Genomic DNA, 28000 nt, shown 5'->3' with positions numbered 1-28000 from the left:
CGAATAAAAACCTCTCCTGTCGTCAAATTAAATATTAAACACTTCACACTCTTTACGTCCTGGTTTCCAAAAATTGCAGGTGTCAGATAATTTTCAATTATGGCAGTGCAATAAACTAAATGTCCCAGAAAGACCCTTTGAACCAACGAGCTGTGGAAAATAAATTGTCACAGTTGATTATGGCATTCAGAAATGACAGGCCTTTAAAGTCAAAGCATGACAAGACAAGAGTGCCAGTGATCATCAGCTGGAGGCTTGATTCTGCAAAGAGCAAGAGAGCTGGTCTCGAAACCTGCAATGGAAGAGGCGGGGAAACATATTAAGGCTGTAGGACTGCAACTCCCATCATCCTTTATTTTTATTATTGCATTTTAATCCCAACTGTCCTCCAAGAGGCACAAGGTTGTTTACATAGTTCTCCCTCACCTTCGTTTTATCCTCTCAACAACCCTGTGAGGTAGGCTAGGCTGAAAGACCTGCCCAAAGGTCGCCCAGTGAGCTTCATGGCTGAGTAGGGACCAGGTCTCCCAGGTCCTAGTCTGACACTCTAACTATTACAACCACACTGGACCCTTAACCTTTAGCCATCTTGGTTAACCACAGCTTCCCTATTCCTGTATTCAGGCTCTGGTGAACATTCACCAGTTTTGATTTACATGCTAAAAATAGCCATTTGACCAGGTAGAAAACATTTTGTGAGAACATTCCTCTTTTTTTTCTATTCTTTTGGTGCCCAGCATCCTCCTTTACAAGTGTATCTTACTCAAGGTGGCTTGCACAGAAATAAAAACGCAACTTTAAACAGCAGTGAGATGAAATAAACACCAAATTTCCACTATAATTACATTTTTAGCAATAGTAAATGCATATCTAGGCCAGAAATAGAGCACAGTTTTAACAAGGCTTGCCAGCCAAAGGAGCTCAGTAATGAGATGAAATATCACTTAGGAGTGTGCCACTGAGAACAAGTGGGTTTTCAAGGCTTTTCTGAAAACGTGAAGTATGGGTTTAAATGGTCTTTCAGATAACTCAAAGCTAAACCATTTAGCTCTGCGGTGTTTGGTTTGGTTTTTTAACTCAGCTAAACATTTTCCACCTTCAAAAGGATGTGTGCATCTGTCTCAGACCCAGAACACATCCATTTCCCAAACTGTTATTTTCCAGATAAGCGGTTCCCTTCACCTCGCCATCCAGCTTGGTTTCAAATACCTCACGCTCCTTCCGATGGAAAAATAATGTTTAAATCACAGGTGCAAGATCTAGAGGAGTAGTCAAGGGAACATTTAGGTTGCCAAGGGGTTGTGTCTGGGGGTGTTTCTGATAGTGGGAATGGACACGAGAAGCGGCATTAAGTGAGCATGCATATGATCACAGAGTCCCCTCCTTCTGTTCAAATTAGGCCAGAAGGTAGGCTTGTGTCAGGGCTGGGCCATCAGCAGGTCAGAAAGGAGACTCAGAGACTGAAAGTAAAGTCAGCGGTTTAGTCAGTAAAATTGTACAGTTGTACTTTGGAAGCCGAACGTAATCTGTTCCGGGAGTCTGTTTGACTTCCAAAATGTTTGATAACCAAGGCACAGCTTCCGACATTTGGACATTCGGCTTCCAAAGAAAGTTCGCAAACCGGAACACTCACTTCCAGGTTTGCGGCGCTCGGGAGTCAAAACATTCCAAGGTACGACTGTATACAAGTAGAGAGAACGCAGGCATGGCTGAGCTCAGTGGCGATGTTGCCAAGACTGGCTCTTGGTCCCTCCACCTAAATCTCCTCCTCCAGATGTCTTCCAAGTCCAAGTCTGTTGCTTTCTGTTCAGCTACATGTAAAGCCCAGCATGACCTTAGAGTGAAAGGAGGATGGGAGCTTACTACAATGGTACTGGGCAGCTGCTGCGAAGCTGTTGCAGCGTCTGTCCCTTCCTCTTCCTCTCTTTCAGGTCCGGGGCCTGAAGTGTCTCCCTCTGTAGCCTGTTCTGCCCTCAGACATCTTTACAGAACAACAACAACTCCTAGAAAAACCACTTGATTTTAATCTGATTGGAAATACCACAGATTTACGAGTGAGAAAGCTTTTTCCATGCAAACACACAGGTTAGGACCCCAAGGCTTGAGATCCGAAATATTTTTTTCCAACGCTTTCAGTTGATTGGGACTGCCTAGCTCATTAGGAATGCAATCCTATGCATGTCTACTCAGGTGTAGGTGCCACTGAGTTCATTGGAGCTTACTCCAGGTAAGCAGGCATAGGATTGCACCTTTAGCCTTTGTATGAGCCCATTGAGTCCCGATCCTTTCTTAATCATCCATTGAGTTTATTTTTTAAAATCCCCTTTATTTCTAAAGGTTTTAGGCTGACTTCACACTCGCTTAAGCCAGAGAAAGACCCACTAGCTCCTGCCAGCTACAAGCCTCGCAGCTTTCCCTGCTCTGTGGCAGCCAATTACTGCCAATTGCCAGGGCAGTTTTGCAGTGTAGGCATTTGTAGATTGATTAAGCCTATCCACTTTTCCTACATTTCCTATCAGCTGCTGGTGCTGAAGGCGGTTGGCACCTGTCTGCCTCAATGGCCCCGGAAAGTGCAAGGAGGAGACACAGAGATCCCCTTGCGCCATTACTGATGGCCTGAGTCATTCCGTCTCTCCTGACCATTAGGCCTAACAAGAAAACGCCAGGAGCATTCTGCTCTCCCCAACTCCCCCTCTTTCTTTCTACTATGATTATAATTAGAGGCTCTGCTTGTTGTTCTATTTTGAATTATAATTCACTAAGGCACATCACCAGTCTCCAGACAAATGTTCTGGTGTCTGCAAAAGCATGTTTTACCTCCTCAGAATTTGCTCCTCGGAGAATCTCAAGTGGGAAAAACAAGAATTGCCCAGAATCTTGTTTCTTCCCCACTCCCCACCCATATATATATATGGCTTGTTTTTTAAATTAAGTTGAAGCAATTATTTGTGTCTGTAATATATTATTGATTTTTTTGAGAAGCTTAGGTCCAGACACAAGCCAATGAACAAAAAAACAGGCACTGACAGCCAAATGAGTAGAGAAAATTACTGTTGTTTATCCTCATCGACTTTTTTGGGTAAATGTATTTATAACCTGCTTTTCAGTCCTAAAAAGAGCCCCCCCCAAGCCAGCTTGCAATGAAGTATACTAATAGCAGACCCAGCTCTCTGAGTGCTACTCCTTATGGTACTATCCACACACACATACAAGGGAGAAGAAATATCAGCAGGCCTGGGAGAGCCACATACTTTGAGTAAGTAGAAACACCCCAGCTTGTTTCCATGTGAAAAGAACAATAATGAACATTGTGGTCCTTTGGTTTTAAAAACCCACAGTTCCTTTTCACAGTACCATTGTTTCACAGGCAGACGATGCAAAAGTTATGCATGCCACAATGTAAAGATTGCACCGAGCGACTTACCTCTAAACGGAGTTGGCAGAATTCGTTAGTGGTATTAATTATTCAAAGAAACAGCACAGCACTTAGTCAACCCTAAGCAGAGTATTTTACTAGTGTGCCGCTCTACAGCCTTTCTGCGACCAGCACCCCAAGCCCTGACTCACTTAGTCAGCTTCACTTTATTACTTATTCAGGAACAAAGAACCATTTTTCAAAAAGCGATCTTCTTTAAAAAGGAAAAAAAAAAAAGAATGCTGTTCACCGGCCTCCTTCTGAAAGATTTCAGCTTCATTTTTCATAGAGCTGCACAAGATTGATAGTGATGCGTTAAACATTCACAGGATGAAATGCCGCTACCGTGGTTCGACCCTCTTAGAGAGACACTTAAGGGAAGGTTGTTTAGGGGTGGAGAAAAACGCAGCATTTTAAGAGTGTTTGAGGTGGTTTGCTGCCGCTCTCTTCCAGACGACCGTACGTTTTTCAGACTTGGAGGCAGGCACTGGCAAACAAACAAACCAGTGTACCTTTTAATGGTATGGTGATGGAAAGAAGGTGGACCTGTTTGATTTTCACCCGCCATCCAAGTTGCTACTAAAGGACTGCTCTGAAATGCTTTAAATTGCTATAACAGCTTGTTAGGTAGACATTCAACAGGTGCAGCTTCTCCCTACTACCATCCGGACGAGGGGGGGGGAATGCACCGTTGAACTTACTATATTTAGTGCTGATGATTCCGTGGGAAATGTTTAAAGCACCGGCAGATCTGAAATGTGGCTGACATATGCTTTCTTCTCACTTTTATCTTATGGGGAACAACACCTGCAAGTTTTTACAGCTAGTAAAAAGTCAGTTTTGGATCAGTCTTCATCATGGGCACTTTAGCACTAATTTGAGTTTTGTTAGTAGTGGATAGCGTGCTTTAAGAAGCTTCCCTATTTTGAGTTAACTTACATATCTACTTCAGAATAAAGCATACACCTTAATCTTCTTGTTTTTGTAAAGCTTCAAGGAATTTATCGTGCATTGCCGCTGCTCTTATTGCAAACACTACATTTTTCTCTTCCCACTCCTTACAAATTTGAACATACTTTCTTCCCCAGTGGGCTGCCTGAATTCTAAAGTGGCACAGTCCACAATTACACCACCACATCCTGTGTGACATTAAAATACATTCACTTGATTTCATATATAACCTTTTTTTTTTTTAAGAAAAGGGGGGGAGACACATTTCCTTCAAGTACAGATGTGAAATCTGAAAAATGTTTGAAGTCAAGAAATCTAATGTTCTGAAGTTCTGCCAGATTTATAATGTGTATGACCTTTAATTCAGATGTAGTAACTACAGGGGAGCAAAGACAGGAATGGGTTTTAAGCTCTCCCACTCACGGGGGAAGAACTGCAGTTCAGGTTGCATTTAAGGACCATCCTATCCAATTTACGCTTTCCAAAACAAATCACAAACTGAAATACAGACATCCTCTGAAACACACATTTCTCCAAATCTTGCAGTACTGTTCTCTCTAGCCAAGTAATGTGTTCAAAAATGCATACAGAGAGTCCACAAAAGTACATATATTTGAGAAAACAGCATGCAAGAATGCATTATATTAGAGGGCATTGCTTTGCAGTGGCGTAGCGTGGGTTGTCAGCACCCGGGGCAAGGCAAGTAATTTGCACCCCCTAACCCGTGGATTTGCGCCCCCTAACCCGTGGATTTGCGCCCCCTAACCCTAACCCCCAGATGTTGCCGGCCACCGCTGCACCCTCCACGCTACACCACTGTTGCTTTGCACAAAATGTGCATATTAGGCAAAATAGCATGCAAAAGTGTATATTTGGGGAGGATTTGCACTAAATTGCAGGTGGTTTTTCATGAGGACTTAAAAAAGATTCACAAAATGATGTGGAAATGTAGAGGACTGAAATAAAGACTGCAATCATTGAGGAACAGAAAGAAAGCAAAATTGACAGATTTGCCCCTCTCAACTACTGGCAACTACCAGTATATTTAGCTTGGGGTTCTCTGGACACCACATCCTGCAACAGGTTACAAATACAATGCTTACAGGGCAAAAACTGTCTGAGCCCTGGGAGTAAAGGTTGCAAAGCAGCTAAATAAGGAGAAATGGGAAAGGCAGGGGACAGGTTTGCTTTAAAATGCAAACAAAACCCAACAGAAAACTGTTTTGGCTATTCCCTCCACTAGCCTTCATATACAGTGTGTCAGGCCTTGCCGTTCTTCACATAAATACCTTCTGACTCGTGCATGAATCTGCCCATAGAGATACACTTTGCAGCAGCCATTTATCACTAAATATTAACTTCACTTCCTTACTTGTTTTCCTTCCCCTTTCACTGATACCTAGCTCTCACTGAAGAGGCAAATCTGTGTGTGGGCTGTATCCCTCGTGAACAGCTTTGTACAAAAAACTCCCTGTTCACAGAAAGCTAGCACATCTGAGAGAACTCTTCACCACGTGCTAGCTTTTTGTGTGCAGGGATTTTTTTAAAATTATTATTTTTGCATGTCACATGAACTGCCAGCTACTATCTGAAGTGGTACAGTCAGGATCAGATTCACCTGAGAAGGCCAAACTATATGTTGAATAGAGTTCTATGTAATTTTCCCTGGAAATACAGTTTTTAAATTAAAAACAGCTACAGTCAGCAGCACAGGAATAATGGGTATGCACAGGGTGTTTGACCTTTCCCCTCTTATCATGGTTTGTCCTCTCAAAATGTCCCCAAAGCTGGTTCTCCTCACCCCACCCAGTCAGGGGTTAATTTCAGGATAGGCAAGGTGCCCCCCAGCCAGTTGCTGCTCCCTCAAACTGGGAAATGAAAAGATAAAACTAGTACAGTATCAGTTATAGGAAACTGACATTTCTCTCCTTTTGTTCCTTCTGTGTTTTCTCTTTTATGCTGTTCTGCCTCACTTGCTTCAGGCAGCTTCAACCTTCATCCTAACAAACAGCTTTTCTGTCCGTGTACACCGTGCTTTGTTGCATCATAAATATCAATTTCTTGCATTCAGTAGCAGCAAGGCCCAATGTGGTGGCTGGTTATTTGTTAAAGCAAAGCATCTGGTACATATGCACCCATGCCAGTACATGCAGTTAATCAGAACACAAAGACAGCTTTTAAATGTACCATTCCTGTGCTGTGAGCTGCAAAATCAGCTATACCAGCTCGGGGGAACCTCCAACCCATGGTCCAGATTAATAACAATAGAATAATAATAATAATAATTTATTATTTATACCCCACCCATCTGGCTAGGCTTCCCAAGCCACTCTGGGCTGCTTCCAACAAAATATTAAAATACAGTAACGCATCAAACATTAAAAGCTTCCCTAAAGAGGGCTGCCTTCAGATGTCTTCTAAAAGTCTGGTAGTTGTTGTTCTCTTTGACATCTGGTGGGAGAGTGTTCCACAGGGTGGGCGCCACTACCGAGAAGGCCCTTTGCCTGGTTCCCTGTAACTTGGCTTCTCGCAGTGAGGGAACTGCCAGAAGGCTCTTGGCACTGGACCTCAGTGTCTGGGCAGAAAGATGGGGGTGGAGATGCTCCTTCAGATATACTGGACCGAGGCCGTTTAGGGCTTTAAAGGTCAGCACCAACACTTTGAATTGTGCTTGGAAACGTACTGGGAGCCAATGTAGGTCTTTCAAGACCAGCAAAGGTGCTGATTTGATTCATTTTGCCACAAATCATGCCCTTCTGCCCAACATCTGGCACCGTATGTTCTGGCAGGTATGGAGGTTCCACCTCATTAGGGCTTAGGATAGAGAACCAGTCAGCAGAGCCATCCATTCTGGCCAATAGGTGTCCAGCATACCTGTAGCAGGAAAACGTGGCTGGCCATTGTCTTGGAGCAGATCTGGACTGCTTCCCGCATGCGCTATACCATGTTTCCCGCAGCTGAGAGACTGCCAGTTCCTCCCCATGTCCTGAGAAACTGACCACCATTGTCTGCTATGGACAGGTCGAGGGCCCACCCAGAGAATTGCAGCACACACAATCGACACGGCCTGTTATGCCAAGGCAACAACATCTCTGCTGTGTGTCTGCCTTCCAGTGATGATTCAGGGTTTTGATGTTAGTTTAAAGAAAATAAACAACCCCCGGTAAAGCAGCATGCTTCATGCGTTCATTGTCAGTTTGGAGTTGCAGAAACTGCGAGTGAGCGGAGACCACAATGGGTTGTTGCTGAAATGCCCACGGATTCCTTATCTGTGCGGGCAGGGGTTGCTAATCCTCAAATGACAACTTCTAAATCATTGTTTCGTAAACAAGCCATAATAGGTGCCAATTGGAGCAGTGTCCTCTTTTGCTCTCTTACCAAGGGGAACGTGCACCATACTGTGTGAACAAAGCCCATCAACCCATAATTACACTTCAAATGTGACATTGCCTCTAAACCGTTTGCATAAGGAAATAAGCATGCCTGTTTTCTACAGAGGACATGCAAGTATCATCACACCTGCATGTGTGTGTGTGTACACACACACACACTGCTAATTTGCCACCACAGTTTTGAGAACAAATTATCTGTAGTTTAAGGGTGCTGAGAATTGTTTGGATAACCAACATTCCCCTCACAGAGCTACAGTTCCCAGAGTTCCCTGGGAAGAGGGACTGATTTTTAAACCACTCTGGGAATTGTACCTCTGTGAGGGCAATAGGGGGGTCTCCCAACAACTCTTAGCTCCCTTAACACACAACAATTCCCGGGATTGTCTGGAGGAAGACACCAAAAGTGGTCTAATAGTGCTTTTAATTATAATGCAGATGTGGATTCTATTCCGCCCCCAGTTTTCCATTTGTTTCCCCCTTTAAAATAAGAAAGAAAATCCCTTTCATGCTAAGTCATTTTGGGGCAGGTTTTTTTTTGGGGGGTGCTATTTAATGTATTCTTCAAAAGCTTACTTTTCATACTTCTGAAAACCTTGGGGCTCCCTGAGAATGCTGACTTCTCCATTTTGCTTCTTAGTCGCCCGCTTTCAGCTCCATTCCTCTTGGCCCACACAATCTGTGTTTGCTATTATGTGGGGGAGGGGAGGGAAGAGAGGAGAAGAAGAAATATCACAACACAAACTTTGCATTTCTTGTAATGTCTAATTCCACCCAAAAGCCACCTAGTACAGGGCTGGCCCACCCATGAGGCAAGGTGAGGCGACTGCCTCGGGAGGCAGGATCCACAGTAGCCCCCTCTGGGCATTAGGAGTCGCTGCTGGTCTCCTCCCATCCCTAGGGAAGAAATGACAGGGGCTCCCCTCTGGGGTTTCTTGGGCTCTGGACTCACCTAGCATGATTCAGAGCAGGCCCTTTCTCCCCCTGCAATGGCCTTTGGCTGCCACTTCAACTGTCAGGTAAGGTTGATTCCATTCTCTTCCTTGTTCCCAATGTGGATCTTCACTCACCCCTTCTTCCCTGGAGGAGTGGGACGCCGTTTTGTGGTTTGTCTCAGGTGACAAAATGTATTGACCTAGTAGTGGATTCATGGCAAACTTGGGATTTGAAACGGGATCGCTAGCGCACCATCAGTCGCTACCCTATAGCAACCCAGTAGGCAAGTTTCCACAGGGGAGAAATACTTGCCGATTCATCACAACTTGTGAATTGGATCTGGAGATGTGAGGAACCTCAATGAAAAACGCAGGCAGTCCATTTTTGCTCTTGGGAACTGTGAGCTGATACATCAATAAGCTCTGGCTGTTGTCTGTGTTAAACACCCAGCCTCTTTGTTTCCATATTCCCAAAGACCTCAGCACAATAGGACACAACTTCCTGCTCTGTCGACTAGCCACAACATCACAAGTGGTGGTGGCACTCTCTCATTCTTGCAGGGGCATAACTCTTTTGATAGGGGATTCAGTGCCCCTGGGACAGCAGGAGTAAGCCACAAGAGAAGCGAGAGGGGGGAACTGTCAGGGTTTGCAGAAGTACCAAAAATATTTTAAAGCCACCAAAAGTGGCAAAACCCACACACAAAAAGGCCAATGAGGATTGGCATGCTCACTTTCTATCAGGAGCCAATGAAGGTTGAATGTCAGCTGGAAAAGAAAAATGGAAAATAGATAGAGGATATTGATTTCACTTACTTGAACTCCTAACAGTTTGTAGTAACCCAGAAGAAGGCATTATTGGCTGGCTGGCTGGCTGGCTGGCTGGAATCCTGAACAAGATGATTCCTGTTGGGGTTTGAGTGTAGTAGCAGCAGTAATAGTATTTACTACTTGCATGCCAAAAATGGTTTCTAAGCAGTTTATAAGTAGGAAATCAATTATAAAATAGCCATACATGATACAATAAGAAAATTTCACCAAAACATTAAAAACATTCATAATTAAAGTATACGATACAACAAGCTCATTGAAAAGCATAACAATTAAAACAGTTAAAAGAACAATTAGAACATTAGATCTGAAAGTTCCAAGCTCAAGGTGTGTCTTCAAGAGCCGGCAGAATGCCAATACTGATGGGCTTCTCATGGACCACAACACGGGAGCCACCAGTGAAAAAGCCTGCCTCCATGTTACTCTTAGTGATAAGGCTGTGGCATTTGTTGCACAGCCAACCTGCGTTTTTGCATTAGTGACAGTAATCAAAATTCCCTTACTAGTTTCTTGTCAATGCTGCTACTAAATAACATGACATGCAATAAATTTTTCATAGAAGTCATTAGACTGACTATTAAATTCTAGCTGATGTGTTACGTCTAATGTTTGTTGGTGGGCATGCCAATTTTTCATATATTTTGGCACCACTGTTCTTTGAGAGTGGGGAAGGGCGAACAGTAGAGGGCAGGGCATCCAATTTGAAAGAGCAATGCACAATTGGGTAGGGCTCTCAGAAGGATCTCATAATTCCTGCTACGAGTGATGTTTTCATTCTTCAGATAACACAGCCCACTCCAGAGAGCTGGCATACTCCTAAGTATATAAGAGCGTATGGAGCTCCATCAAACAGGCCCTGGAGCAGAGAATTAAATCTCATTGTGATTTACTGTCTCCATTTCTCTGCCAGGTATTTCTCTTTGGGGATTGCAAGCCAATAGCTAAGGGCTGTGCTCCCGGGGAGGAGATAATTTCTTAGCCCTTTAATGCAGCTTGATCTCATTTCCATGTATCACGTCATGAAATGAAGGCAGGGGTGGTTTATTTTTTATTTTTAGAACCACTCTTTCAGAATTGGCCAGCTCAAGTAAGAAAAGTTGGCTGAAAGGAAGCAGCTCACAATCATTCTGGAATCTTGCACCCTTTAAAGCTAGGAGAAAGAAGCACACACATTTCATTACCTAGCCCTAAGAGTAAGCCAACTGTAGTTTAAATGCCCTCAATTCTAGTGTTCTATACCATTGTAAACAGATTTGGGAGATAAAAACAGCTGGCCAGAATTTAACAGCAAAAGAGGTAGCACAGGAATATTAAACCCTCCCTTCCCCTACCTCTGCCTTCTCCAGTGAAAAACACCTTCTCAAGACTACTTTGAACAGAGAAAGGGCCAATCAGTGCTTTGGTACACAATTGCAGTGTAAGATGTAGCTTTCCACTTAAGAGTCATGTTTGATCAAATGCAAACAGTGATATTACCAAATTAAAGGTAAAGGTAATGGTACCCCTGCCCGTACGGGCCAGTCGTGTCCGACTCTAGGGTTGTGCGCCCATCTCACTTAAGAGGCCGGGGGCCAGCGCTGTCCGGAGACACTTCCGGGTCACGTGGCCAGCGTGACGAAGCTGCTCTGGCGAGCCATCACAAGCGCAGCACACGGAAACACCGTTTACCTTCCCGCTATAAAGCGGTACCTATTTATCTACTTGCACTTAGGGATGCTTTCGAACTGCTAGGTGTGCAGGAGCTGGGACCGAAAGACGGGAGCTCACCCCGCCGCGGGGATTCGAACCGCCGACCATACGATCGGCAAGTCCTAGGCACTGAGGTTTTACCCACAGCGCCACCCGCGTCCCACTACCAAATTAGCTCTCACCAAATTATCCACTTTATTTGTGCAGTTCAATAACATTCAACATTATTCCTTATTATTAGTAGGAAGTCTTAAGCATGTATCACAAAGGTTGAAATGTAGTTGGAACAGATGGGTGATTCCTCTCCAGTGAGTATACAATTCCTTTTTGGGTAGCAATAACCATTCATCAAATGTATTCTGTGAATTACGCATGAACAATCAATTATTCACAGTCTTCTGTTTTCCGACTTAAAAACCAAAACCAAAAAAACAATTCCCCTCATGGCATATTCAGTATGTTGTGATAAAAACATTATCAATTCCTATTTGGCATTCTGACTTACCTGACTGCACAGGGCAGCAAAGAGAAAGGTGACATTGACATTTACTGGGTGAAATAAGAGCTTGGAAAATTATATGCAAGGTTCAAGTAGAGCAGGTGACTGTAAAAATTGCATTTTAACACCTGGAATGGAAAAACATTCCCCTAAATGACTGTAGTGTGTTATCTGTAAAATAGCCAGACATGTGTGTTTTCAAAACACGTTTTTCTGAAAGTTTTCTGAAAGTTTTCTGAAAGTTGCCAAATTAGAATTCTGGAAGAGGGTTATAATTTCGTTTTGTATGTTAAAATCATAATCTAAACTCGATTAAATATCACTTATGCTGGGAATATAAAAGGTAATTGTTTGTATCCTCCCTTAAGGGTCATGTTGGCTCCTTCTTGAGGCAGAATGCCTACCTGCACCAGGTAAAAGCAGTTTATGGTGATGAGCATCTTTAGGACTAAATGGGTTATTTAGGAGATAGGTTTAACTGCTACCTTACTTGCATTGCCCCTGATTGATCAGACATAACCTTTGTTCTGATTGGTCCTTGACTCTTTATCATCTTGAATCAGTTTTTTTCCAGCCTCCTGTTGTGAGCAGCTATGTATAACAAGTTCCTTCCTCTTCTTTGCAAGGTTGTGATGCCTCCAACTGAAGTGGAAGTGCTTTTTGTACCTCAGAAAACAAGTAACCCGTGCCAGTACTGAATGGCGAATCAAAGTGGTATAGCTGATAGAGTGCTGGACTTAGAGCAGGAGGACTTTAATTCAAATCTGTGTTCAGCCATAAAGGTCATTTGGTGATCCTGGACCAGTTACTATCTCTTAGTCTAGCCTACCTCACCTAGGGATGTTGTGTAGATAAAGAAGAGACTAGATATTGTTCCTTAGAAGACAGGTGTGATATAATAAATTCCCATTGCAAGAACCAGAAACCAGCTATATAATTATGTTTATTAGGTGAAAAATTGAAGTGATGTTAATGATTTGGAGCCAGAATAGGATTCGTAGGCAAAAGTCACAAACCAGCTACATAATTTATTTCACTAGGTGTAGATCTGCAGTAGTGCAATGGGTCCAGAACCAGCATTACATTGGCAAGAGGAGCAGGGCCAGTTTACTTGTCCTTTCCTACCAAAATGAAGTAGCTTCAGAATCACTGTTGTTTGCACCACTGAAGCTGATGCATCGTGTTAGAACTAGTCTTCCGCCTCATTTTCACTGTATCAGGGGGGGCACTGATTATTTTTTTCATTTTTAACTCTTTGGGCAGTCAACGAGCACAAGGCCAATGAAGATCACGAAGCACTTTGCACTTGAAAATTGTTATGAGATTTCTCCTGCACAAGGTTACATGGCATGTGCAGTGGTCCTAGTGACTTTAAACCAGGCATGGATAATTGTGCACCAGATTTCACGCTCCCTGAATGATGAGAAATAGTCCCCTCTACTCAGCAAGGGCACATGTGAAAGCTTGCACATCCCCTAATGAATTTGGAATCATGGAAGACTACTGCTGTGCTGCATATATGGACCAAACACTCAGGGGAAGCGCCTGCCATTCACTCCACTTTAGTGGGAATTTTATGCGTAGCACCAAATGGCTCAGCGCTCTCAGATTTGACCACCTGTTAAGAAGTGGGATGGGGGAACCTGGGCTTGGGTTTGGGCACTCCAGACCCAAACTGCTGAATAGCACTGCGAGTCATCTGCATTGGCAGATCTATGCCCAGGGAGCCGCTATGGCCCATAGCGAGAGCCATATGGCACATGGCAAGAGCCAGTGTAGTGTAGTGGTTAAGAGCGGTAGACTCGTAATCTGGTGAACCGGGTTCACATCTCCGCTCCTCCACATGCAGCTGCTGGGTGACCTTGGGCTAGTCACACTCAGCCCCACTTATCTCACAGAGTGTTTGCTGTGGGGGAGGAAGGGAAAGGAGAATGTTAGCCGCTTTGAGACTCCTTAGGGTAGTGATAAAGCGGGATATCAAATCCAAACTCTTCTTCTTCATATACTAGGGGGGCAATATTGATTAAGAGTGGTTTGCGACTTTTACAGTCATCCCTCCGTGGCACCAAATACTCTTGCAAAAGCAAGAATCGCACAAGGCAAACGTTAAACCGTTAGCGCATTACTATGTTAAGAGCGCAAGTGAAGCACTATCCTGTAAAAACGATAGAGTTTGCATAAGCCCTGGTTGGCCACGCTTTTGCTGACATGTGCTGTTGAGGTTAGCCGCAACCCCGTAGTTAAGTGAAAGAGAGTAATCATCCTCTCAATTTGCTTTGCAGTCTAAGAGAGGATTGCAGGGTAAGGAGACAAATTGTTTTCGTTGCCTTTCAGCGGAAAGTGCTAATGGAATAAGGCCTCTGGTGTTGACTGCTTTCTCTCACTTCCTCTCCACCTCATGTTCTGGTTTGGCCTCCAATCATTAGATGCTAACGGCTGTCTAAGAGCATGTTAGAATACAGACAATAGCTACACATATCGACAGAGCCTTCTTCCCTATCTGGCCAGCCTGTTTGTGCTGCCTGTGCAATGAGAACAAGGGACCAGGACTAGTCCTACCATTAGAAGACTTGTTTACTTGAGATGCAAGTGGGAAGCTTGTGCAGGCAGCGATCCAAATTAACTTTGGCTCTCTGAAAATGACGTTCGTTTCTCTCCAGCTATGCCAGCAAATAATTGTTTGGGGAAATGGCACATCAACAGCTTCAGGAGGCCGTCTCAAGTAATGACAGTATAGAATCGGCGAAGGTATGTTTGGTTTTTGGAGGCAGATTGCTGGCACAAACGTCTAGGTCTGAGTTGCTGTTGTCAGCTTTGCATCTATGTCTGTTTGTAGTAAAAACGAGGAGGCAGGGAATTATTACACATTTCCACCGAAATCTTCTTTTATGTTTTTTAATAAAAAATGTGGAAGGGAGTATGTTATATTGGCTTTCTCATTCTTGCTCCTAATTAGCAGTCCACAGTTGCCTGGAAACACAATTTAGTGCCATGTGTTGGCTGTAGCTTCATAGATAAGAGAATGTTCAGCCTCGTGTGCCTCCTTTACCTCTTTGGCTACACTGGCATTTGTCGTTAGTTTTAATAACATAGCATCTTCTCCTTTTTTCTTCCTTCATTTTAATAAAGTGATACTATGCAGCAGTTGCATCCATACAGCCACCCCTGAAGGAGTCTGTTTGTGCAGTAGAATGCAGAGATGGAGATTAGAGTTCCACAGCTCCAAGAATGATAGTTATTAGAATTTGGCCTCCTGGCTCTGCAAAATGTACCCAGTTCAGGTATAAAATGATTGTTGTAAAGGTAAAGGTACCCCTGCCCATACAGGCCAGTTGTGTCCGACTCTAGGGTTGTGCACTCATCTCACTCTATAGGCCGGGGGCCAGCGCTGTCCAGAGACACTTCCGGGTCACGTAGCCAGCGTGATGAAGCTGCTCTGGCGAGCCAGCACCAGCACAGCACACGGAAACGCCGTTTACCTTCCCGCTGGTAAGCGGTCCCTATTTATCTACTTGCACCTGGGGGTGCTTTCGAACTGCTAGGTTGGCAGGCACTGGGACCGAGCAAAGGGAGCGCACCCCACCGCGGGGATTCGAATCGCCGACCTGACGATCGGCAAGTCCTAGGCGCTGAGGTTTTACCCACAACGCCACCCACGTCCCAAAGGTAAAGATACCCCTGCCCGTACGGGCCAGTCGTGTTCAGGTATAAAATGATTGTTGTAGCAATTATTAATTGGAAAAAACTATTACCATACCCTGTGGCATAGGTTAGGCTGAGAGGCAGTGGCAAGCCCAAGGTCAGCCAATGAGTTTCATGGTAGAATGGGAATCTTTCTTTCTTTGGCGATCACTCATAGCTGAGTAAAATTGTCTTCCATAAACATGGTTTTAACAGTGGGTCCGTAAATGATTGTGGGGGCCAATTCTGGATCCACACATCATTCCACATTGGGGTCCTAGATATCCAGGTGGGAGTTGATCATGGTGTAGGTTTGCCAAGCGTGCCTTCCTCTTAGCACGTTTCTCCCTTGCATCCTGAGTTTGAGCATCTTCAAAGCCCATGACACCTTTGGTAAAGGCTGTTCTCCAACTGGAGCGTTTGCAGGCTAGTGTTTCCCAGTTGTCGGTGCTTATACGACATTTTTTTAAGATTTGCCTTGAGAGAGTCTTTGAACCTCTTTTGTTGATCACTGGTATTATGCTTTCCATTTTTAAGTTTGGAATAGAGTAGTTGCTTTGGAAGACGATAATCAGGCATCCGCACAACATACTTTAACCTGGACTAGTACTTGGGAGATCAGGGTTCAAATTCTCACTCTTCCGTGAAGCTCACTGACTGAACTTAGGCCAGTCTCTGCCTCTCAACCTAACCTAACCCACAGGGCTGATGTGAGAATTAAATGAGTGGGGGAGGGGTAGAGCCACGTATGCCACCTTGAACTCCTTGGAGGGAAAAAATGTATTATATAAATGCAGTAAACTAGCCAACAAACAGAAATGGCTAACTGGCAAGCTGTGGGCAAGATCACACAGTTCATTCATAAAGAAAAGTAAGTTGTTTTCCAAAGGTGTGGGAGTGTGAGAGAGATATTTCCATGCTTTAATGCTAACACCCCTCTTTAGATTTTGCATGTGATTGTCAGGGACTGGCTGGGCAACAAGGAGTGGTGGGAGGCCCCAGCCAGGGAATGCCCAAGGGAAACTCCAGAGGAGGAAGGTTCAGAGCCTAGGGATTGGTGGTGGGACACTGAGGAGAGGTCAGAGGGAGAAGGAGAGTTTGGATACTGAAAGGACAACAGGGTTCAGTGAGCAGGAGGAAGCTGGGACAGGGAGCAGTTCAGACTCTGAGGCTGAAGCTGAAGCAGAGGAGGGGCATCTAAAGGCTGCTCCAGGGAATCTCCCTCTCCTGCTGTGACGAGCTCCTCTCCCCCCTTGTCTCTAAACAGGATAATGAGGAGGGTGGAACAGAGGCCAGAGGTGGGCAGATGCAGTTTGAGACTGCTTGGGAAACATCTAGGAGAGGAGGAGCCTTAGAAGGGATGGAAAGCAGGGACCTTCAGTCCCGGCAAATGCTCCATAGGGGTAAGACCTACTGGGAAGTGTTGCTGAGTTGTATGCCATTTCATTGAATAAAGAGTTACCTTCACTGACAACGGAGCCCTGCGTCTTTCGGGCTGACCTGCACCTGACTCCTTACCTGTAGAGCCCTATATCTGAAACTGAAAGAGTCTGTTTGTGCAGTAGAAATCAGAGTTGGAGGGCAGATTGTCCTCCGCCCAAGAATTCTCGTTATTTCAGTTTGGCTTCCCGCCTCTGCAAAATCTCCCCAGCCTTGGTATAAAATGATTGCTGTAGCGATCATTAATGGAACAAACTATTGCAAATATTCATGGGGCGGGAGGAACCAATCACAGCTATGTCACAGCCTTGTAACTTTTCATAGCTATCTTTTGCTTGGAGTAAATGAGTTTTATTGTAAGCATGAAGGGCAAACATAATAGGCTTTTGGCTTAGTATGAGAAAGCACATCTCCTTCTGTGTGCTTGTGCTTCTCCAACAATGCGTTCTTTGCCATTGGATCTAAATTATGAAAAGAGAGAAGAATGCAGTGCTGATAACAACCTTAGCAAAGCACTTTCTGATGAAATTTGAAAGTAGATGGGAAGGGAGTCACACTAGGTTGGCCGATTTCATAGAACCAAAGGTAATCAAGTTTGATACTCCATCCATTAATGTCTACTTGCTTTCTGCAGTCCTCAACAGAAAAGAAAGATAGTCACAACAGCAACAAAAAAACCACAAAAGACCTGCCCAGGCTACATCTCTCAGAATTTGGGTTTTTTATCCCAGCTTTCCTTGTGCTGCCTTATAGATACTGTGGGTTTGGCCGCTGCTGTTTTGACCACTGTTTTTGCTGTGTTACCATGTTCTAATGTTCATTATTTTTTGCGTATTATTTTGTCCATATTGTAAACCTATGGTGAAGGGTGGTACATTCACCATTCAAAGGATAGGTAGGTCCAACAGGTAGACAACAGCTTCAGAGTGTACCATAGTACGAAAGCCTATAAAAAAAGGAATAAATTAAACAAACTGAGATAGCTCAAGCAGACAGTCTCCCATCTTATGCAATATAATATTTCATGAAAACATATAAGCCTGTCTGCACCAAATATCTTGTGCCATTTGATTTCACTGTCTTTGCAGCAGTATTCACCAACCAGGAGCCCTCCAGATGTTTTCGGCCATAGCTCCCATCCGCACCAAGCAGCAGAGCTGTCCTGGCTGTGGCTGATGGGTGTTGGAGTCCAAAAAGGCACTAGGTTGTAGAAGCCTGGTGTACAGGATTTCTGTTCTATGCACTCCTTCCTCCAAGATTTGCTTGATTAGGTTTTTCATCTGGTTTGTTTTTCTAAAATGAGCCTTTTGCACTGTTGCACCTTAATAAATGTGATGCGTTGTGCTGGAGAGAGAGGAACGTTGAGATGGGATTTGAAGTATCTGAGTGAAGTCATATGCACCAGCCACAATGACACACACTGGATGTAACAGAAATAAAAATGTTTTGATAATGAAGAAGGGGCAGGGCAATGTAGTTGAGACAGTGGGACATTTGCAGTGTATGGGTATGTGTTTAATGGCAGGAAATCCTTGCAAGCCGCAGAGTTCGTTTGATAAGATAAACACCTCCATCCTTCTCTATAAATTGAATCGCTTTTATGCATAAGGTGGGAGAAATGGTATATTTTGGAAAACTGTTATGTCAAGAAAGAGTCACCTGGTTGAACAACAGGTTATACAGGTCTTAGGCGAGGTTTGCTGCAGTTGAGCTTTTTCTGTATGCAGCTTTTTCAGCTTTTTATTTTCCTTTATTACATTGATAAATTCTCCCATAACAGATGGAATCTGCTGGGATGGTGGTTCAAGATAAGAAGGTGCGAGGATAGGTCAAGCTTCTCTGTTAAGGCATCAGACAAAAATGTAATTGAATTTTCTCTTTGAAAAAGAACAACAAACCAACAGCTATGAGGACCAAAGAAGTATTCTTCAAACTTGCTTCCCTGCCATTTCTTCCATTCTCAAGCATCCCTTTGCATTTCCAGACTGTGAAAAGCCATGGATAAATAGTTTCCTATGAAAGCTTGTTGAGGTGTATCTTTTTATAGCCAACACTGAATGGCCAGACTAGATGATTTCATGCACAGATTTTGTGACATCCATCTACTCTTTTTTGCTGTTTTATTCATTTTTACGGACGCTTAAAAACGTCCGAGACCAGTTTCAAGCATCTAGAAATAGCTGGTCATATTTACTTTGTCAGATGCCTTTTGTAGCCTGATTCCGTCACTACCGAAAACCCTAAGGCTGCCCTAAGCTCCTCCATTCCTGTGTATCACTACAGGATGAAAAACAGTGCAAATTATATTTGTTTGAAAATAGTGGATGAGCCATAGCATCCTGTGTATTCAAAGGATTCAAACCCACACAGTTTGGTCCCAAACTGTCATAAAGAATTAAAAAGATAAACATGAAAACAGCCTGAGGCAAAGCTGCTCTAACCCAGTGTTGTCTGCTCTGGCTGGCAGCACCTCTCCGGTGTCTCAGCCAAGGGGGCTTCCCAACCACAATAGCACCTTCTGCATGCAAAACATGTATTCTAAAACTGAGCTATTCCCCCACCATCACTTGCCACACAACTCGTCATAACATATACAAAGCAGGGGCCTAAAGGGGAAGACAATTGTAAGTAGGTTACATTCCCCCCCCCCCCAGGTAAGTGTTCGAAATTCTGGTTGTTGGAAGTTAAGTCTAGTTCTTTTAAAGGCCGTTGTGCTGAAAATCCTCATGCATATATCAACAGCTCTTGGCAAGGACAGCTTCATTTGCATCCTCTCTCCCTGGCCTTTTCAGTTTGATTATGGAAGTAGCTGGGGACACTCGTTTTCAGTGTTCACATCAAACGAAAGGAAGCCCATTTTCACCGTCCATTTTTAAAACTCCATCCCACCCTGCGGACACACAAACAGACACAGAGTTCAGTAGACTAGAATGACAGTCAAAGGACGCTGAAGTGGAAACCTGGGATAACATGCTGTTTAGCTCTGAAGCGCCACGTTAATAATGTGCAGAATCAGACATACCATAAGATACAGCAGGGTAGAGCAGTGGCGTAGCATGGGGGGTGCAGGGGGGGCCGGCCACACCGGGCGCAACATCTGGGGGTTAGGGTTAGGGGGCGCAAGTCCACGGGTTAGGGGGCGCAAATTACTTGCCTTGCCCCGGGTGCTGACAACCCACGCTACGCCACTGGGGTAGAGAGCAAGGAAGGAGCAGTGTTCCCTGGCAGACTGGAAAATAAGGCTGACGTACCTTGAGTGCCATTGCTGTATTTGTGTGGGAGATGGAGACACTGATGGATGGATGCAATGACTGATCGGTTTTAGGGTAATAGAATGTGTTTGCATATAGGTATAGATGTATAAATTAGTGGCTCGTGCAGCATGGCTTTCTGAGTGAATGTTTTCTTTTCTGCTATAATCTATCCTGAGAATTTCTGATTATCCAACTCTCCAGTGGCGTTGCAACTTATTTTCCGTTTTCCTTTTAAGTAGAAAAAAAGGGAAAGAAAAGTGGATGAAGCAATTTAGGCTGAGATCCTCTTGATGAAGAGGGTTGATTTAGGAACACAGGAAGCTGCCCTATACTAAGTCAGCTCATTAGTCCATCTTCAGCATTTCAAACAGGGCCTCTCCAAGCCTTACCTGAGGTGTTCTGCGCACCAAGCGGATGCTCTGCTATTGAGCTGTGGTCCTTCCCGCTTTCATGCCACTTTTCCCTGCCTGAAGAAATGTAGTGGATGTCCAAGAGCAGTCTGCAGCTATTTGCATTCATCACAACCCACTTTGCTTAGGAAGAAAAAACAGATTCAGAAGCAACAGCAGGGCAAAACTCCTACTGCAGTCTACAGAGTTGTGAGCAAGATTTCTCATGCACCAGAACACTTATCTTCTTCAAATCGGATGTTAAAATGTGGGTGGGAAGATAAGATATTGCTGGACATGATGAAAAGGGCCCCAGTGTTCCATTTGTCTTTGGGTGGATTACAGGGGCGATTGTGGAGTCTTAGGCTTTGTACACATTGCTGTTAACTCCGGGTCCAATGCACTCCCACCGCTGGTTTTTGAAACTGTGTACCTGTGGGGTTAGCCACAATCCATACCTATCCTGTTGTTCCTTGAGAAATCCTGCTGTTTTATGTGTTTCCCCTCATCCTATTTGAAAATGTAAGCCACATTCACTTTGCAGTTAAGTGGGGTGTGTACATTTGAGATAGCCATTGTGCATGCACAGATGACAGCTTCATGACTAGGAGTTCAGAGAGGGAGAGGGCAGTTGCTGGCACAGAGAAACAAACAGGTAATGTGCATTGGGTGAAAACATCCCTGCCCTCTGTCTGATGTGTGCAGCAATGTGCAAATGTGACTTGAAATACGGGGGTGAGGGAACGAGCTCGCTGCATTTTAAGCTGCTAAGGTATACCAAGCCTTAGACTGCAATCCTCTGGATGCTTAACTGGCAGTAAGTCACGCTAAACAAGCTCTCTTTTGGTGCAACCTGAATATTTTTGCACTTAGCATGGGGAAACCGAATGAACAGCACAATCTTAAACATGTTCACTTGGGAGCAAGGCCTTTGGATTTCAATGGCAGCTGCTCTCTGACAGGGAATCTTTCCCAGGAGATACTGGGGACTGAGCCTGAGACCTTCTACATGCAGCGCAGGTGCCCTGCCACTGAGCTATTGCCCTTCCCCAACATCACATGATGTGGCTGTGAAGCAGCAGTGCCCTGATGCCATATCCAGATTTGCAGATCCTACACACCCCTCCATTGGAAACATAAGGATGCAGAGCAAAAGTAGGCAATGCAGGAGCATACTCACATTTTAAAATCACGCTACTGGTGGCTTCCTAACTTAGAGAGTAGCAAGTGCTGTCTAATGCAGCTTTGAGCATGCCCATCAGCCTTCCAGTTCCCAGGGTTCCTTGGGAGATGCCAGGTCAGCTAAAGTGGTATACAATGTAGGTTTTATTGTGTAGATATGCCCCAGAGTGACAGCAGAGCACACAAGTTAGATGATTTCCACTATGGGATGCAATAGCATTCGCCCTCATAAGATGGAGTCGATGACCACCAACTAGGATGATGGTTTCAGGAGAGGATTAGACTCATTCATGGAGGGTAAAGCTATCAATGGGTACCAGCCACAATGGCCACCTCCAGTGTGTGAGGCAGTATACCTCTTTGGAGCCACTGGGAATCACAAGTGGGGAGAATGCTTTTGCGTTCTTGTTCTCCTTGTGAGCTTCTCATTGACATCTGGTTGAAAACATCTGTGAGAACAGGATGCTAGACTAGATGGGCCCTGGATTTGATTCAGCAGGTCTCTTCTTACGCTCCTCAAGAAATTATCCCATGCAGTTGTGGTTTTTGCAGAGGCATTTGTGAGCCGTTGCATATTACTAACATAGAATGCCACCATTTCAAGTGCATGGTTCAATAACCCACTGATTTCTTCCTTGAATTTGTGCAGTTTCCTCTTTTCTTTTACTTCCTTCCCTTTCTTTTCTTTTTCTTTTCTTTTTTTTTACTTCCCTCGCCTTACTCTTGAATCTGTATTCTTCTTCTCCTTCTCCTTCTCTGTTTCAGCAAAGTGGTATCAATCAAAGTAATTGATGATGAGGAGTATGAGAAAAACAAGACGTTCTACGTTGAGATTGGGGAGCCCCGTCTGGTGGAGATGAGTGAAAAGAAAGGTGAAAAGGACCGGCTGTGTGGGGCTGAGCCCTACCTGTATGCACCTGACTTGATCACTCATGGATGCCTGGCACATTCCCATTCATGGAGTCTCAAAAACACACATTCCATCATCTATGTAAAGGGGCAGAGAGCTGAGTCACTGGCCACAGAGGCCGTTGCTAGAATGTCCTGAGCTCAAGTTTCCCATTTGCTGTAAAATGCAGGCACAATCTTGGAAAGAGTAGCATCTGGTTAATTTAAATTCTATTTAGTTCAGCAAAACAACCAGTATTTAACCTATATTCAATACTGGTATGGCAAGCGAAAACCTTTTTCCTCTTGACTGAGGTCCAGGGCACCGTACTATGTGACAAATCTGTGTTCTGCCATGAAGCTTAATTGTTGGCTGTGAGGAAATGGTGTTATAACTCCTTTCAGGCATTCATTCTCTGGAGAATGGGCAAAAAGGATGAGTAGCAGGTTTTGTGAACAAGGGCTGAATTCAGACAGTCTAATGTGTTCACATGGGTCATGGGGAGAACCTGCCGAGGTTCTTAACGTCACACACATTCCTTCTCCGTAGAATGAACGTCTGAAAAGGGCTAGTGCCTCACCCTTATCTACCTTATAGGTTGTTTGAATAAACTGTCTTAACCTCTCGAGATTCAGAGACTTATGCTTGAGATAAAATACTGGCACGGTTGTAATTAGAATCGAATCCTCCTTGGCGCTACCTGAATGCAAAGCTAACTTTGTGAGGGGGTTCTTAACCAAACGGAATCAGACAAGGAGGTTTCTGGAGGTTTTCTGCTCTTTTACATACATAAAAGAGGGATGTGTGGTAGTGTGTTCTCCTCCATTGCCATTGCAGACTGCCGCTACCTCGACTGGTCAGACTTAAAAGCATGTGTGTGCTTGTGTGTGTGTGTGTAAAGCCAACCATTTGTTTTGCCTTTGTCTTGTTTCCCCACAGGAAATACATTACCCTTAGAATACTTGACCGAGAGGAATATGAGAAAGAGTGCAGTTTCTTCCTTGTGCTTGAGGAACCAATATGGATCCGAAGAGGAATGAAAGGTGTGAGAGCAAACCCAGGCAGCTCACAAGAAACTGGGGACTTCTTCCTCTGATTATGTTTCTCTTCTCTCACAACTTTCTGACTTGGCTTCCACTTAGCTTGCCCCTGGCCTCTGTCAAAGTTCAGCAGTTTTAATTTAGTTTCTCTCTCTCTTCCTTTTTTTGAAAAGAAATAAAAATGATGACATTTCTGCTGCTTATTACGTCCCGCTTAAATACATCATAAAACATAAATAATATAACGGGCCCTTTGAAGTGAATAATATAAAATCCAAATAATAAGACATAGGGTTTATGATAACCCAGTATATTATAACCAAGTATCATTCTCACAGATCCAGTTTCCACAGTATCCTCTTAATGAGGCCCAAACTATATATTACACACCACATGTAGTGGTAGCCTTTGTGTTGAAGTCAGACAAAGCGAATTAACTGTACAATGCCTCAGATTTTTCTCTTCCATCCATCTGTTCCAGGGTACTGACCACGGTCAGGGGGTGGAATCATAGATATTATGGAATATCCACATCCATCCAACACCCCCTCTCTCATCCTAACCTACCTTGCAAGGTTGTTGTGAGCATAAATCAGGATAACTCCATCTATGCCACCCTGAGCTCCTTGGAGAAAGGTCAAGATGCAATGTGATAATTATTAAGAAGCAGCTACTGCTGCTGCAAAACAGACTTTCAGAGGTTGCAACAGGCAAAGTAGTGAGTTTCAACTCACATGTTTCCTCATTAAGAGCAGAACGTGAGAATAAACCTAAAGTGTGAGGAAGACTTCCCTGAGAAGGTGTGGCTCCTCCTGGCATTGTGAACCTATTTTACTAGATTGTAACACGTTCCCACATGTTGTGGCATTGCCAGCAGTGAATAATATTAAATAGGATGCCCATATATATTAACAGCATTGCCAGGCAATACAATAAAGCAACAGAGCAAGAATATGCCATACAGTGTAAATTGAATTGTATGAGGATCACACAGTGCAATCCTGGATAAATTTCGAAATATGTCAAGATTCATTGCACCTGAGAATTTATCCAATTATTGTGGACGTTAGCCAAACTTACTTGGATTATATTTCCATCAATTTTGAATCATCCTGTTTGATGTAGCAATAGTAGCTCAATATTGCAGTTGGCTTGCAGACCTTTTCCATTCCAACAGTGATGATTTGCAATTTACAGATAACAGTGTCCATTTCTGGCTGGTTAAGGTGAGCAGTGACTGGGTGACCTGAAGCGGAATTTCCCTGAAAAAGTGTTCTTATGAGCCATCATAAGGGAAATCCTTATTTAGCTTTCCCAAGTATAACTGAAGGAAAACAGACATAACTGCTTGGGTGATAGTGCTGACGCTGGCAGATTAAAGGGGAAAAGGAAGGAAGATGAGAGCAATGAAGATCTGTGTCGTGCTTTTAAGCTTCTTTGTGGAGGTAATGTCCACATAAAAGCAAAATCCCATGGGAAATAAGTTGTTACTTTTAGCATTGTCAGTTACCCCCCAGAAAGCAGGGAAGCACACAACAGCTTGGGAGAGGTGGGTCTGAAATCTGTTCCCATCTGTACCCAGCATCCTTGGGCAGCTGCCAGGGTCACAGGGAAGGGAGCCACCAATGCCTACTCTATACCCACCTTAAAAAAAAAAAATCAGTTCAGTGCTCATAGCAGTACTGAGTGGCAGACTCTAGTCGCCCCTTTAACTTCCCCCAGTGCCCCCAATGTATCTGCATTCTTGGGCATTATAGGAAATTAAAATTTGAGCTGGAGCCATCCAGCTTGTGCTACTCAGAATGCAAGTGCTTCCCATTGCAGCCCACCATCACCAACAGGCAGGCCCCCCGGGTGCCACTGATGTGAGAGAGGGACCACCAGTTTAGCACATACCCCTAAACATTTTGTGAATCTATGTTTGGCCTCATTGAGGAGCAGTATTTCAATATGAGTAGTAAAATGAGAGTACCCCTAAACACTTTTTTAGAAAGAAAGAAAAAGCACTGGGGACCACCATAGGCTTGCTTTTTTGCCAGCCCCCTAGAGCTGGCTTTTGGGACGTGGGTGGCGCTGTGGGTTAAACCATAGAGCCTAGGGCTTGCCAGTCAGAAGATCAGCGGTTCGAATCCACGCGACGGGGTGAGCTCCCGTTGCTCGGTCCCTGCTCCTGCCAACCTAGCAGTTCGAAAGCACGTCAAAGTGCAAGTAGATAAATAGGTACCACTCTGGCGGGAAGGTAAACGGCGTTTCCATGCGCTGCTCTGGTTTGCCAGAAGCCACTTAGTCATGCTGGCCTCATGACTGTACGCTGCCTCCCTTGGCCAATAAAGCGAGATGAGCGCCGCAACCCCGGAGTCGGCCACGACTGGACCTATTGGTCAGGGGTCCCTTTACCTTTACCTTTAGAGCTGGCTTTGCTTTCAATGCAGAGAAAAAATACAGATAGAGAAGAGTGAGAGAAGAGCTTAGCTACTGAGCCCACTCTCCCAGAACATGCTAGTGCCCTCTTAAGATGCATCTACATTTGTTGCTTTTCTATGGGTTAAAGGAACATAGGATTCTTCATCCAAATGGTCTCTTTCACATTGCACTTGCTCCTGACCCAGACTGGAATCGGTTCTCAGTCATTATGATTCCCCCTCCTGTCTGCAGAGGGGAAATGCACTTGTCTTCCACATTACAGGATAGGAATGGTGTCCACAGAAAAATGCTCCTGCACTGCCTTAAGTGTTCCTTGGGGGCCAATGTTCTGTGGTTTTCTGCTTCTAGTGCTCAAAGATGAAGACAAAATTCCAAATGAAAGCACAACCTCAATAAGGCTTTTGTCATAGCTGCAAGGAAACATCGCACTGAATGGATTGGATAATGTGCAGAGCAGCCAGATTAAATATTTTGTGAATGCACTCTGCAAGCACAGTGTGTGTTCTGTAGCATGTAAGGCAGATACATTTCATTCTGTGTGCACATGGCTAGGAGCTAGGGCCATTGACAGTTTCTTGCAAGCCATGAATGTTGAGAAAAACACGCACATGTATGCTGTTGTCCACATTACAGGGCACTGTGCAAGTACACACATGCTGTCCTTGCTGATATCTAACACAGGAAGGAGCCCTAATTAATCTCATCCAAAGAAATCTATTTAACTGTAACAGGATCACAGTGTAAACACATCTCACTTGAGTGACCCAGGACACTGTTTTTTTATGTATACCGGCCTGGTGCCAGTATAGCAGGGGGAAAACCTTTGCTTTTCAACCCAGTAAAGCTGGAGTCATATAGTCAAAAAATCATTAAGAAAAGTGACACGGCTATGACCTCTGACCCAGCACTTCATCACAAGTAGAACAAAATTGTTTCATTTATACACCCCTTATCTCTAAGTCACATAAAAGTTCCTCAAAATCAGCCACAGATGTATTTTACAAGGAACCCTCTCCTGCCCTGCTCACCTTCAACATACAGACTTTAAGAAGTTAAGTGAAATTGTTTGGCTTTTGCAAAGGGAAAATAATTTACAGCATATGGCCTTACTGCATAGTATAGCCATAAACTGAGTATACGTCCTGAAATCAAATAAGGTGGACTTGCAATTAAAACAATTCTGCATTTCCAGGATAAAAAAAGAAGCACTGATGCAGAAAATTCAGCAGTACAGCCATAGATCTCAAACTGTGGAGTAGATCTCCCGAGGAGACTCTGAAAAGCTGCCTGTAGATCTGTGAGTTCCTCTCTAATGCTTCATTAGATGCATCTAGACTGGCAGAGAGATGCTGCCGTCCCCCTCCCTTTCTTATAGGGGGCTTTGAACGACAGAAAGAATTATAAAACTGAAAGGTAATCACTGGGTCACCTAGCCCAACCTTCTTTTCTGAAAGCTTACAGTAACCAGAGGTATCATGGAATCATAGCATTGGAAGGGTCCTCTGCCCCAAAAACCCCTGCAATGCAGGATTATTTGGTCCAAAGTGGGATTCAAACCCATGACGCTGAGATTAAGAGTCTCTTGCTCTACTGCCTAAGCCAACTCAGACCTACTTCTAATATAAACGTTCCATACAGAGAGAGATCCACCCTTGTGTAAGAAGGCAGTGGAAAGATGTTCACACACAAGTCTCTTTTCATATGCTGGAATAAGGATGGATGGATCACCATATTTCTATTCCTTGCTGCCTTCATCCCCCCCCCCCAAAAAACTGGATCACTTCTGCCCTGTTTATGGGTGCACTTTAAGAGAAAATAAATAAATAAATGGAAATGGCGTGGCCATGTTTTCCCCGTACAATTCCCCAGTCAATTCTTGAAAGCATCTTAAAAAGGCTTTCTTCAATGGGAGGCCACAGAGCTGCTCTAAGAGCACTTAAAATGTGTTAAAAGTTAAAACGAACCACCTTGCAAATACAGTGCAGGTGCATG

At 44.1% G+C, this 28000-nt stretch overlaps 1 protein-coding gene and 1 long non-coding RNA gene across 7 annotated transcripts in view; one reads left to right on the top strand and one right to left on the bottom strand.

Moving 5' to 3' along the window:
- SLC8A1 (solute carrier family 8 member A1) overlaps positions 1–28000 on the top strand; it is a 303786-nt gene that overhangs the window by 227793 nt on the left and 47993 nt on the right. For 4 of the 6 annotated variants that reach the window (XM_081903817.1, XM_081903815.1, XM_081903818.1 and 1 more), the window contains exon 3: positions 22421–22527. In XM_081903817.1, coding sequence (XP_081759943.1) covers positions 22421–22527 — 107 coding nt within the window. Of the gene's footprint in view, positions 1–22420; positions 22528–23483; positions 23588–28000 lie in introns of all 6 variants that reach the window. The other 2 variants (XM_081903820.1, XM_081903816.1) reach the window with 1 other exon arrangement.
- LOC309366124 lies at positions 64–9229 on the bottom strand. The gene is made up of 3 exons (XR_014166529.1): positions 8708–9229; positions 8332–8443; positions 64–292 (listed from the first exon to the last, which is right to left on the bottom strand). It is a non-coding gene; the product is annotated as an uncharacterized lncRNA (long non-coding RNA).

The sequence above is a fragment of the Podarcis melisellensis genome (assembly GCF_964234715.1).
Source record: "Podarcis melisellensis genome assembly, chromosome: 3".
In the NCBI taxonomy this organism is placed as follows: domain Eukaryota; kingdom Metazoa; phylum Chordata; class Lepidosauria; order Squamata; family Lacertidae; genus Podarcis; species Podarcis melisellensis.
This window is presented reverse-complemented; position numbering and strand designations above follow the sequence as displayed.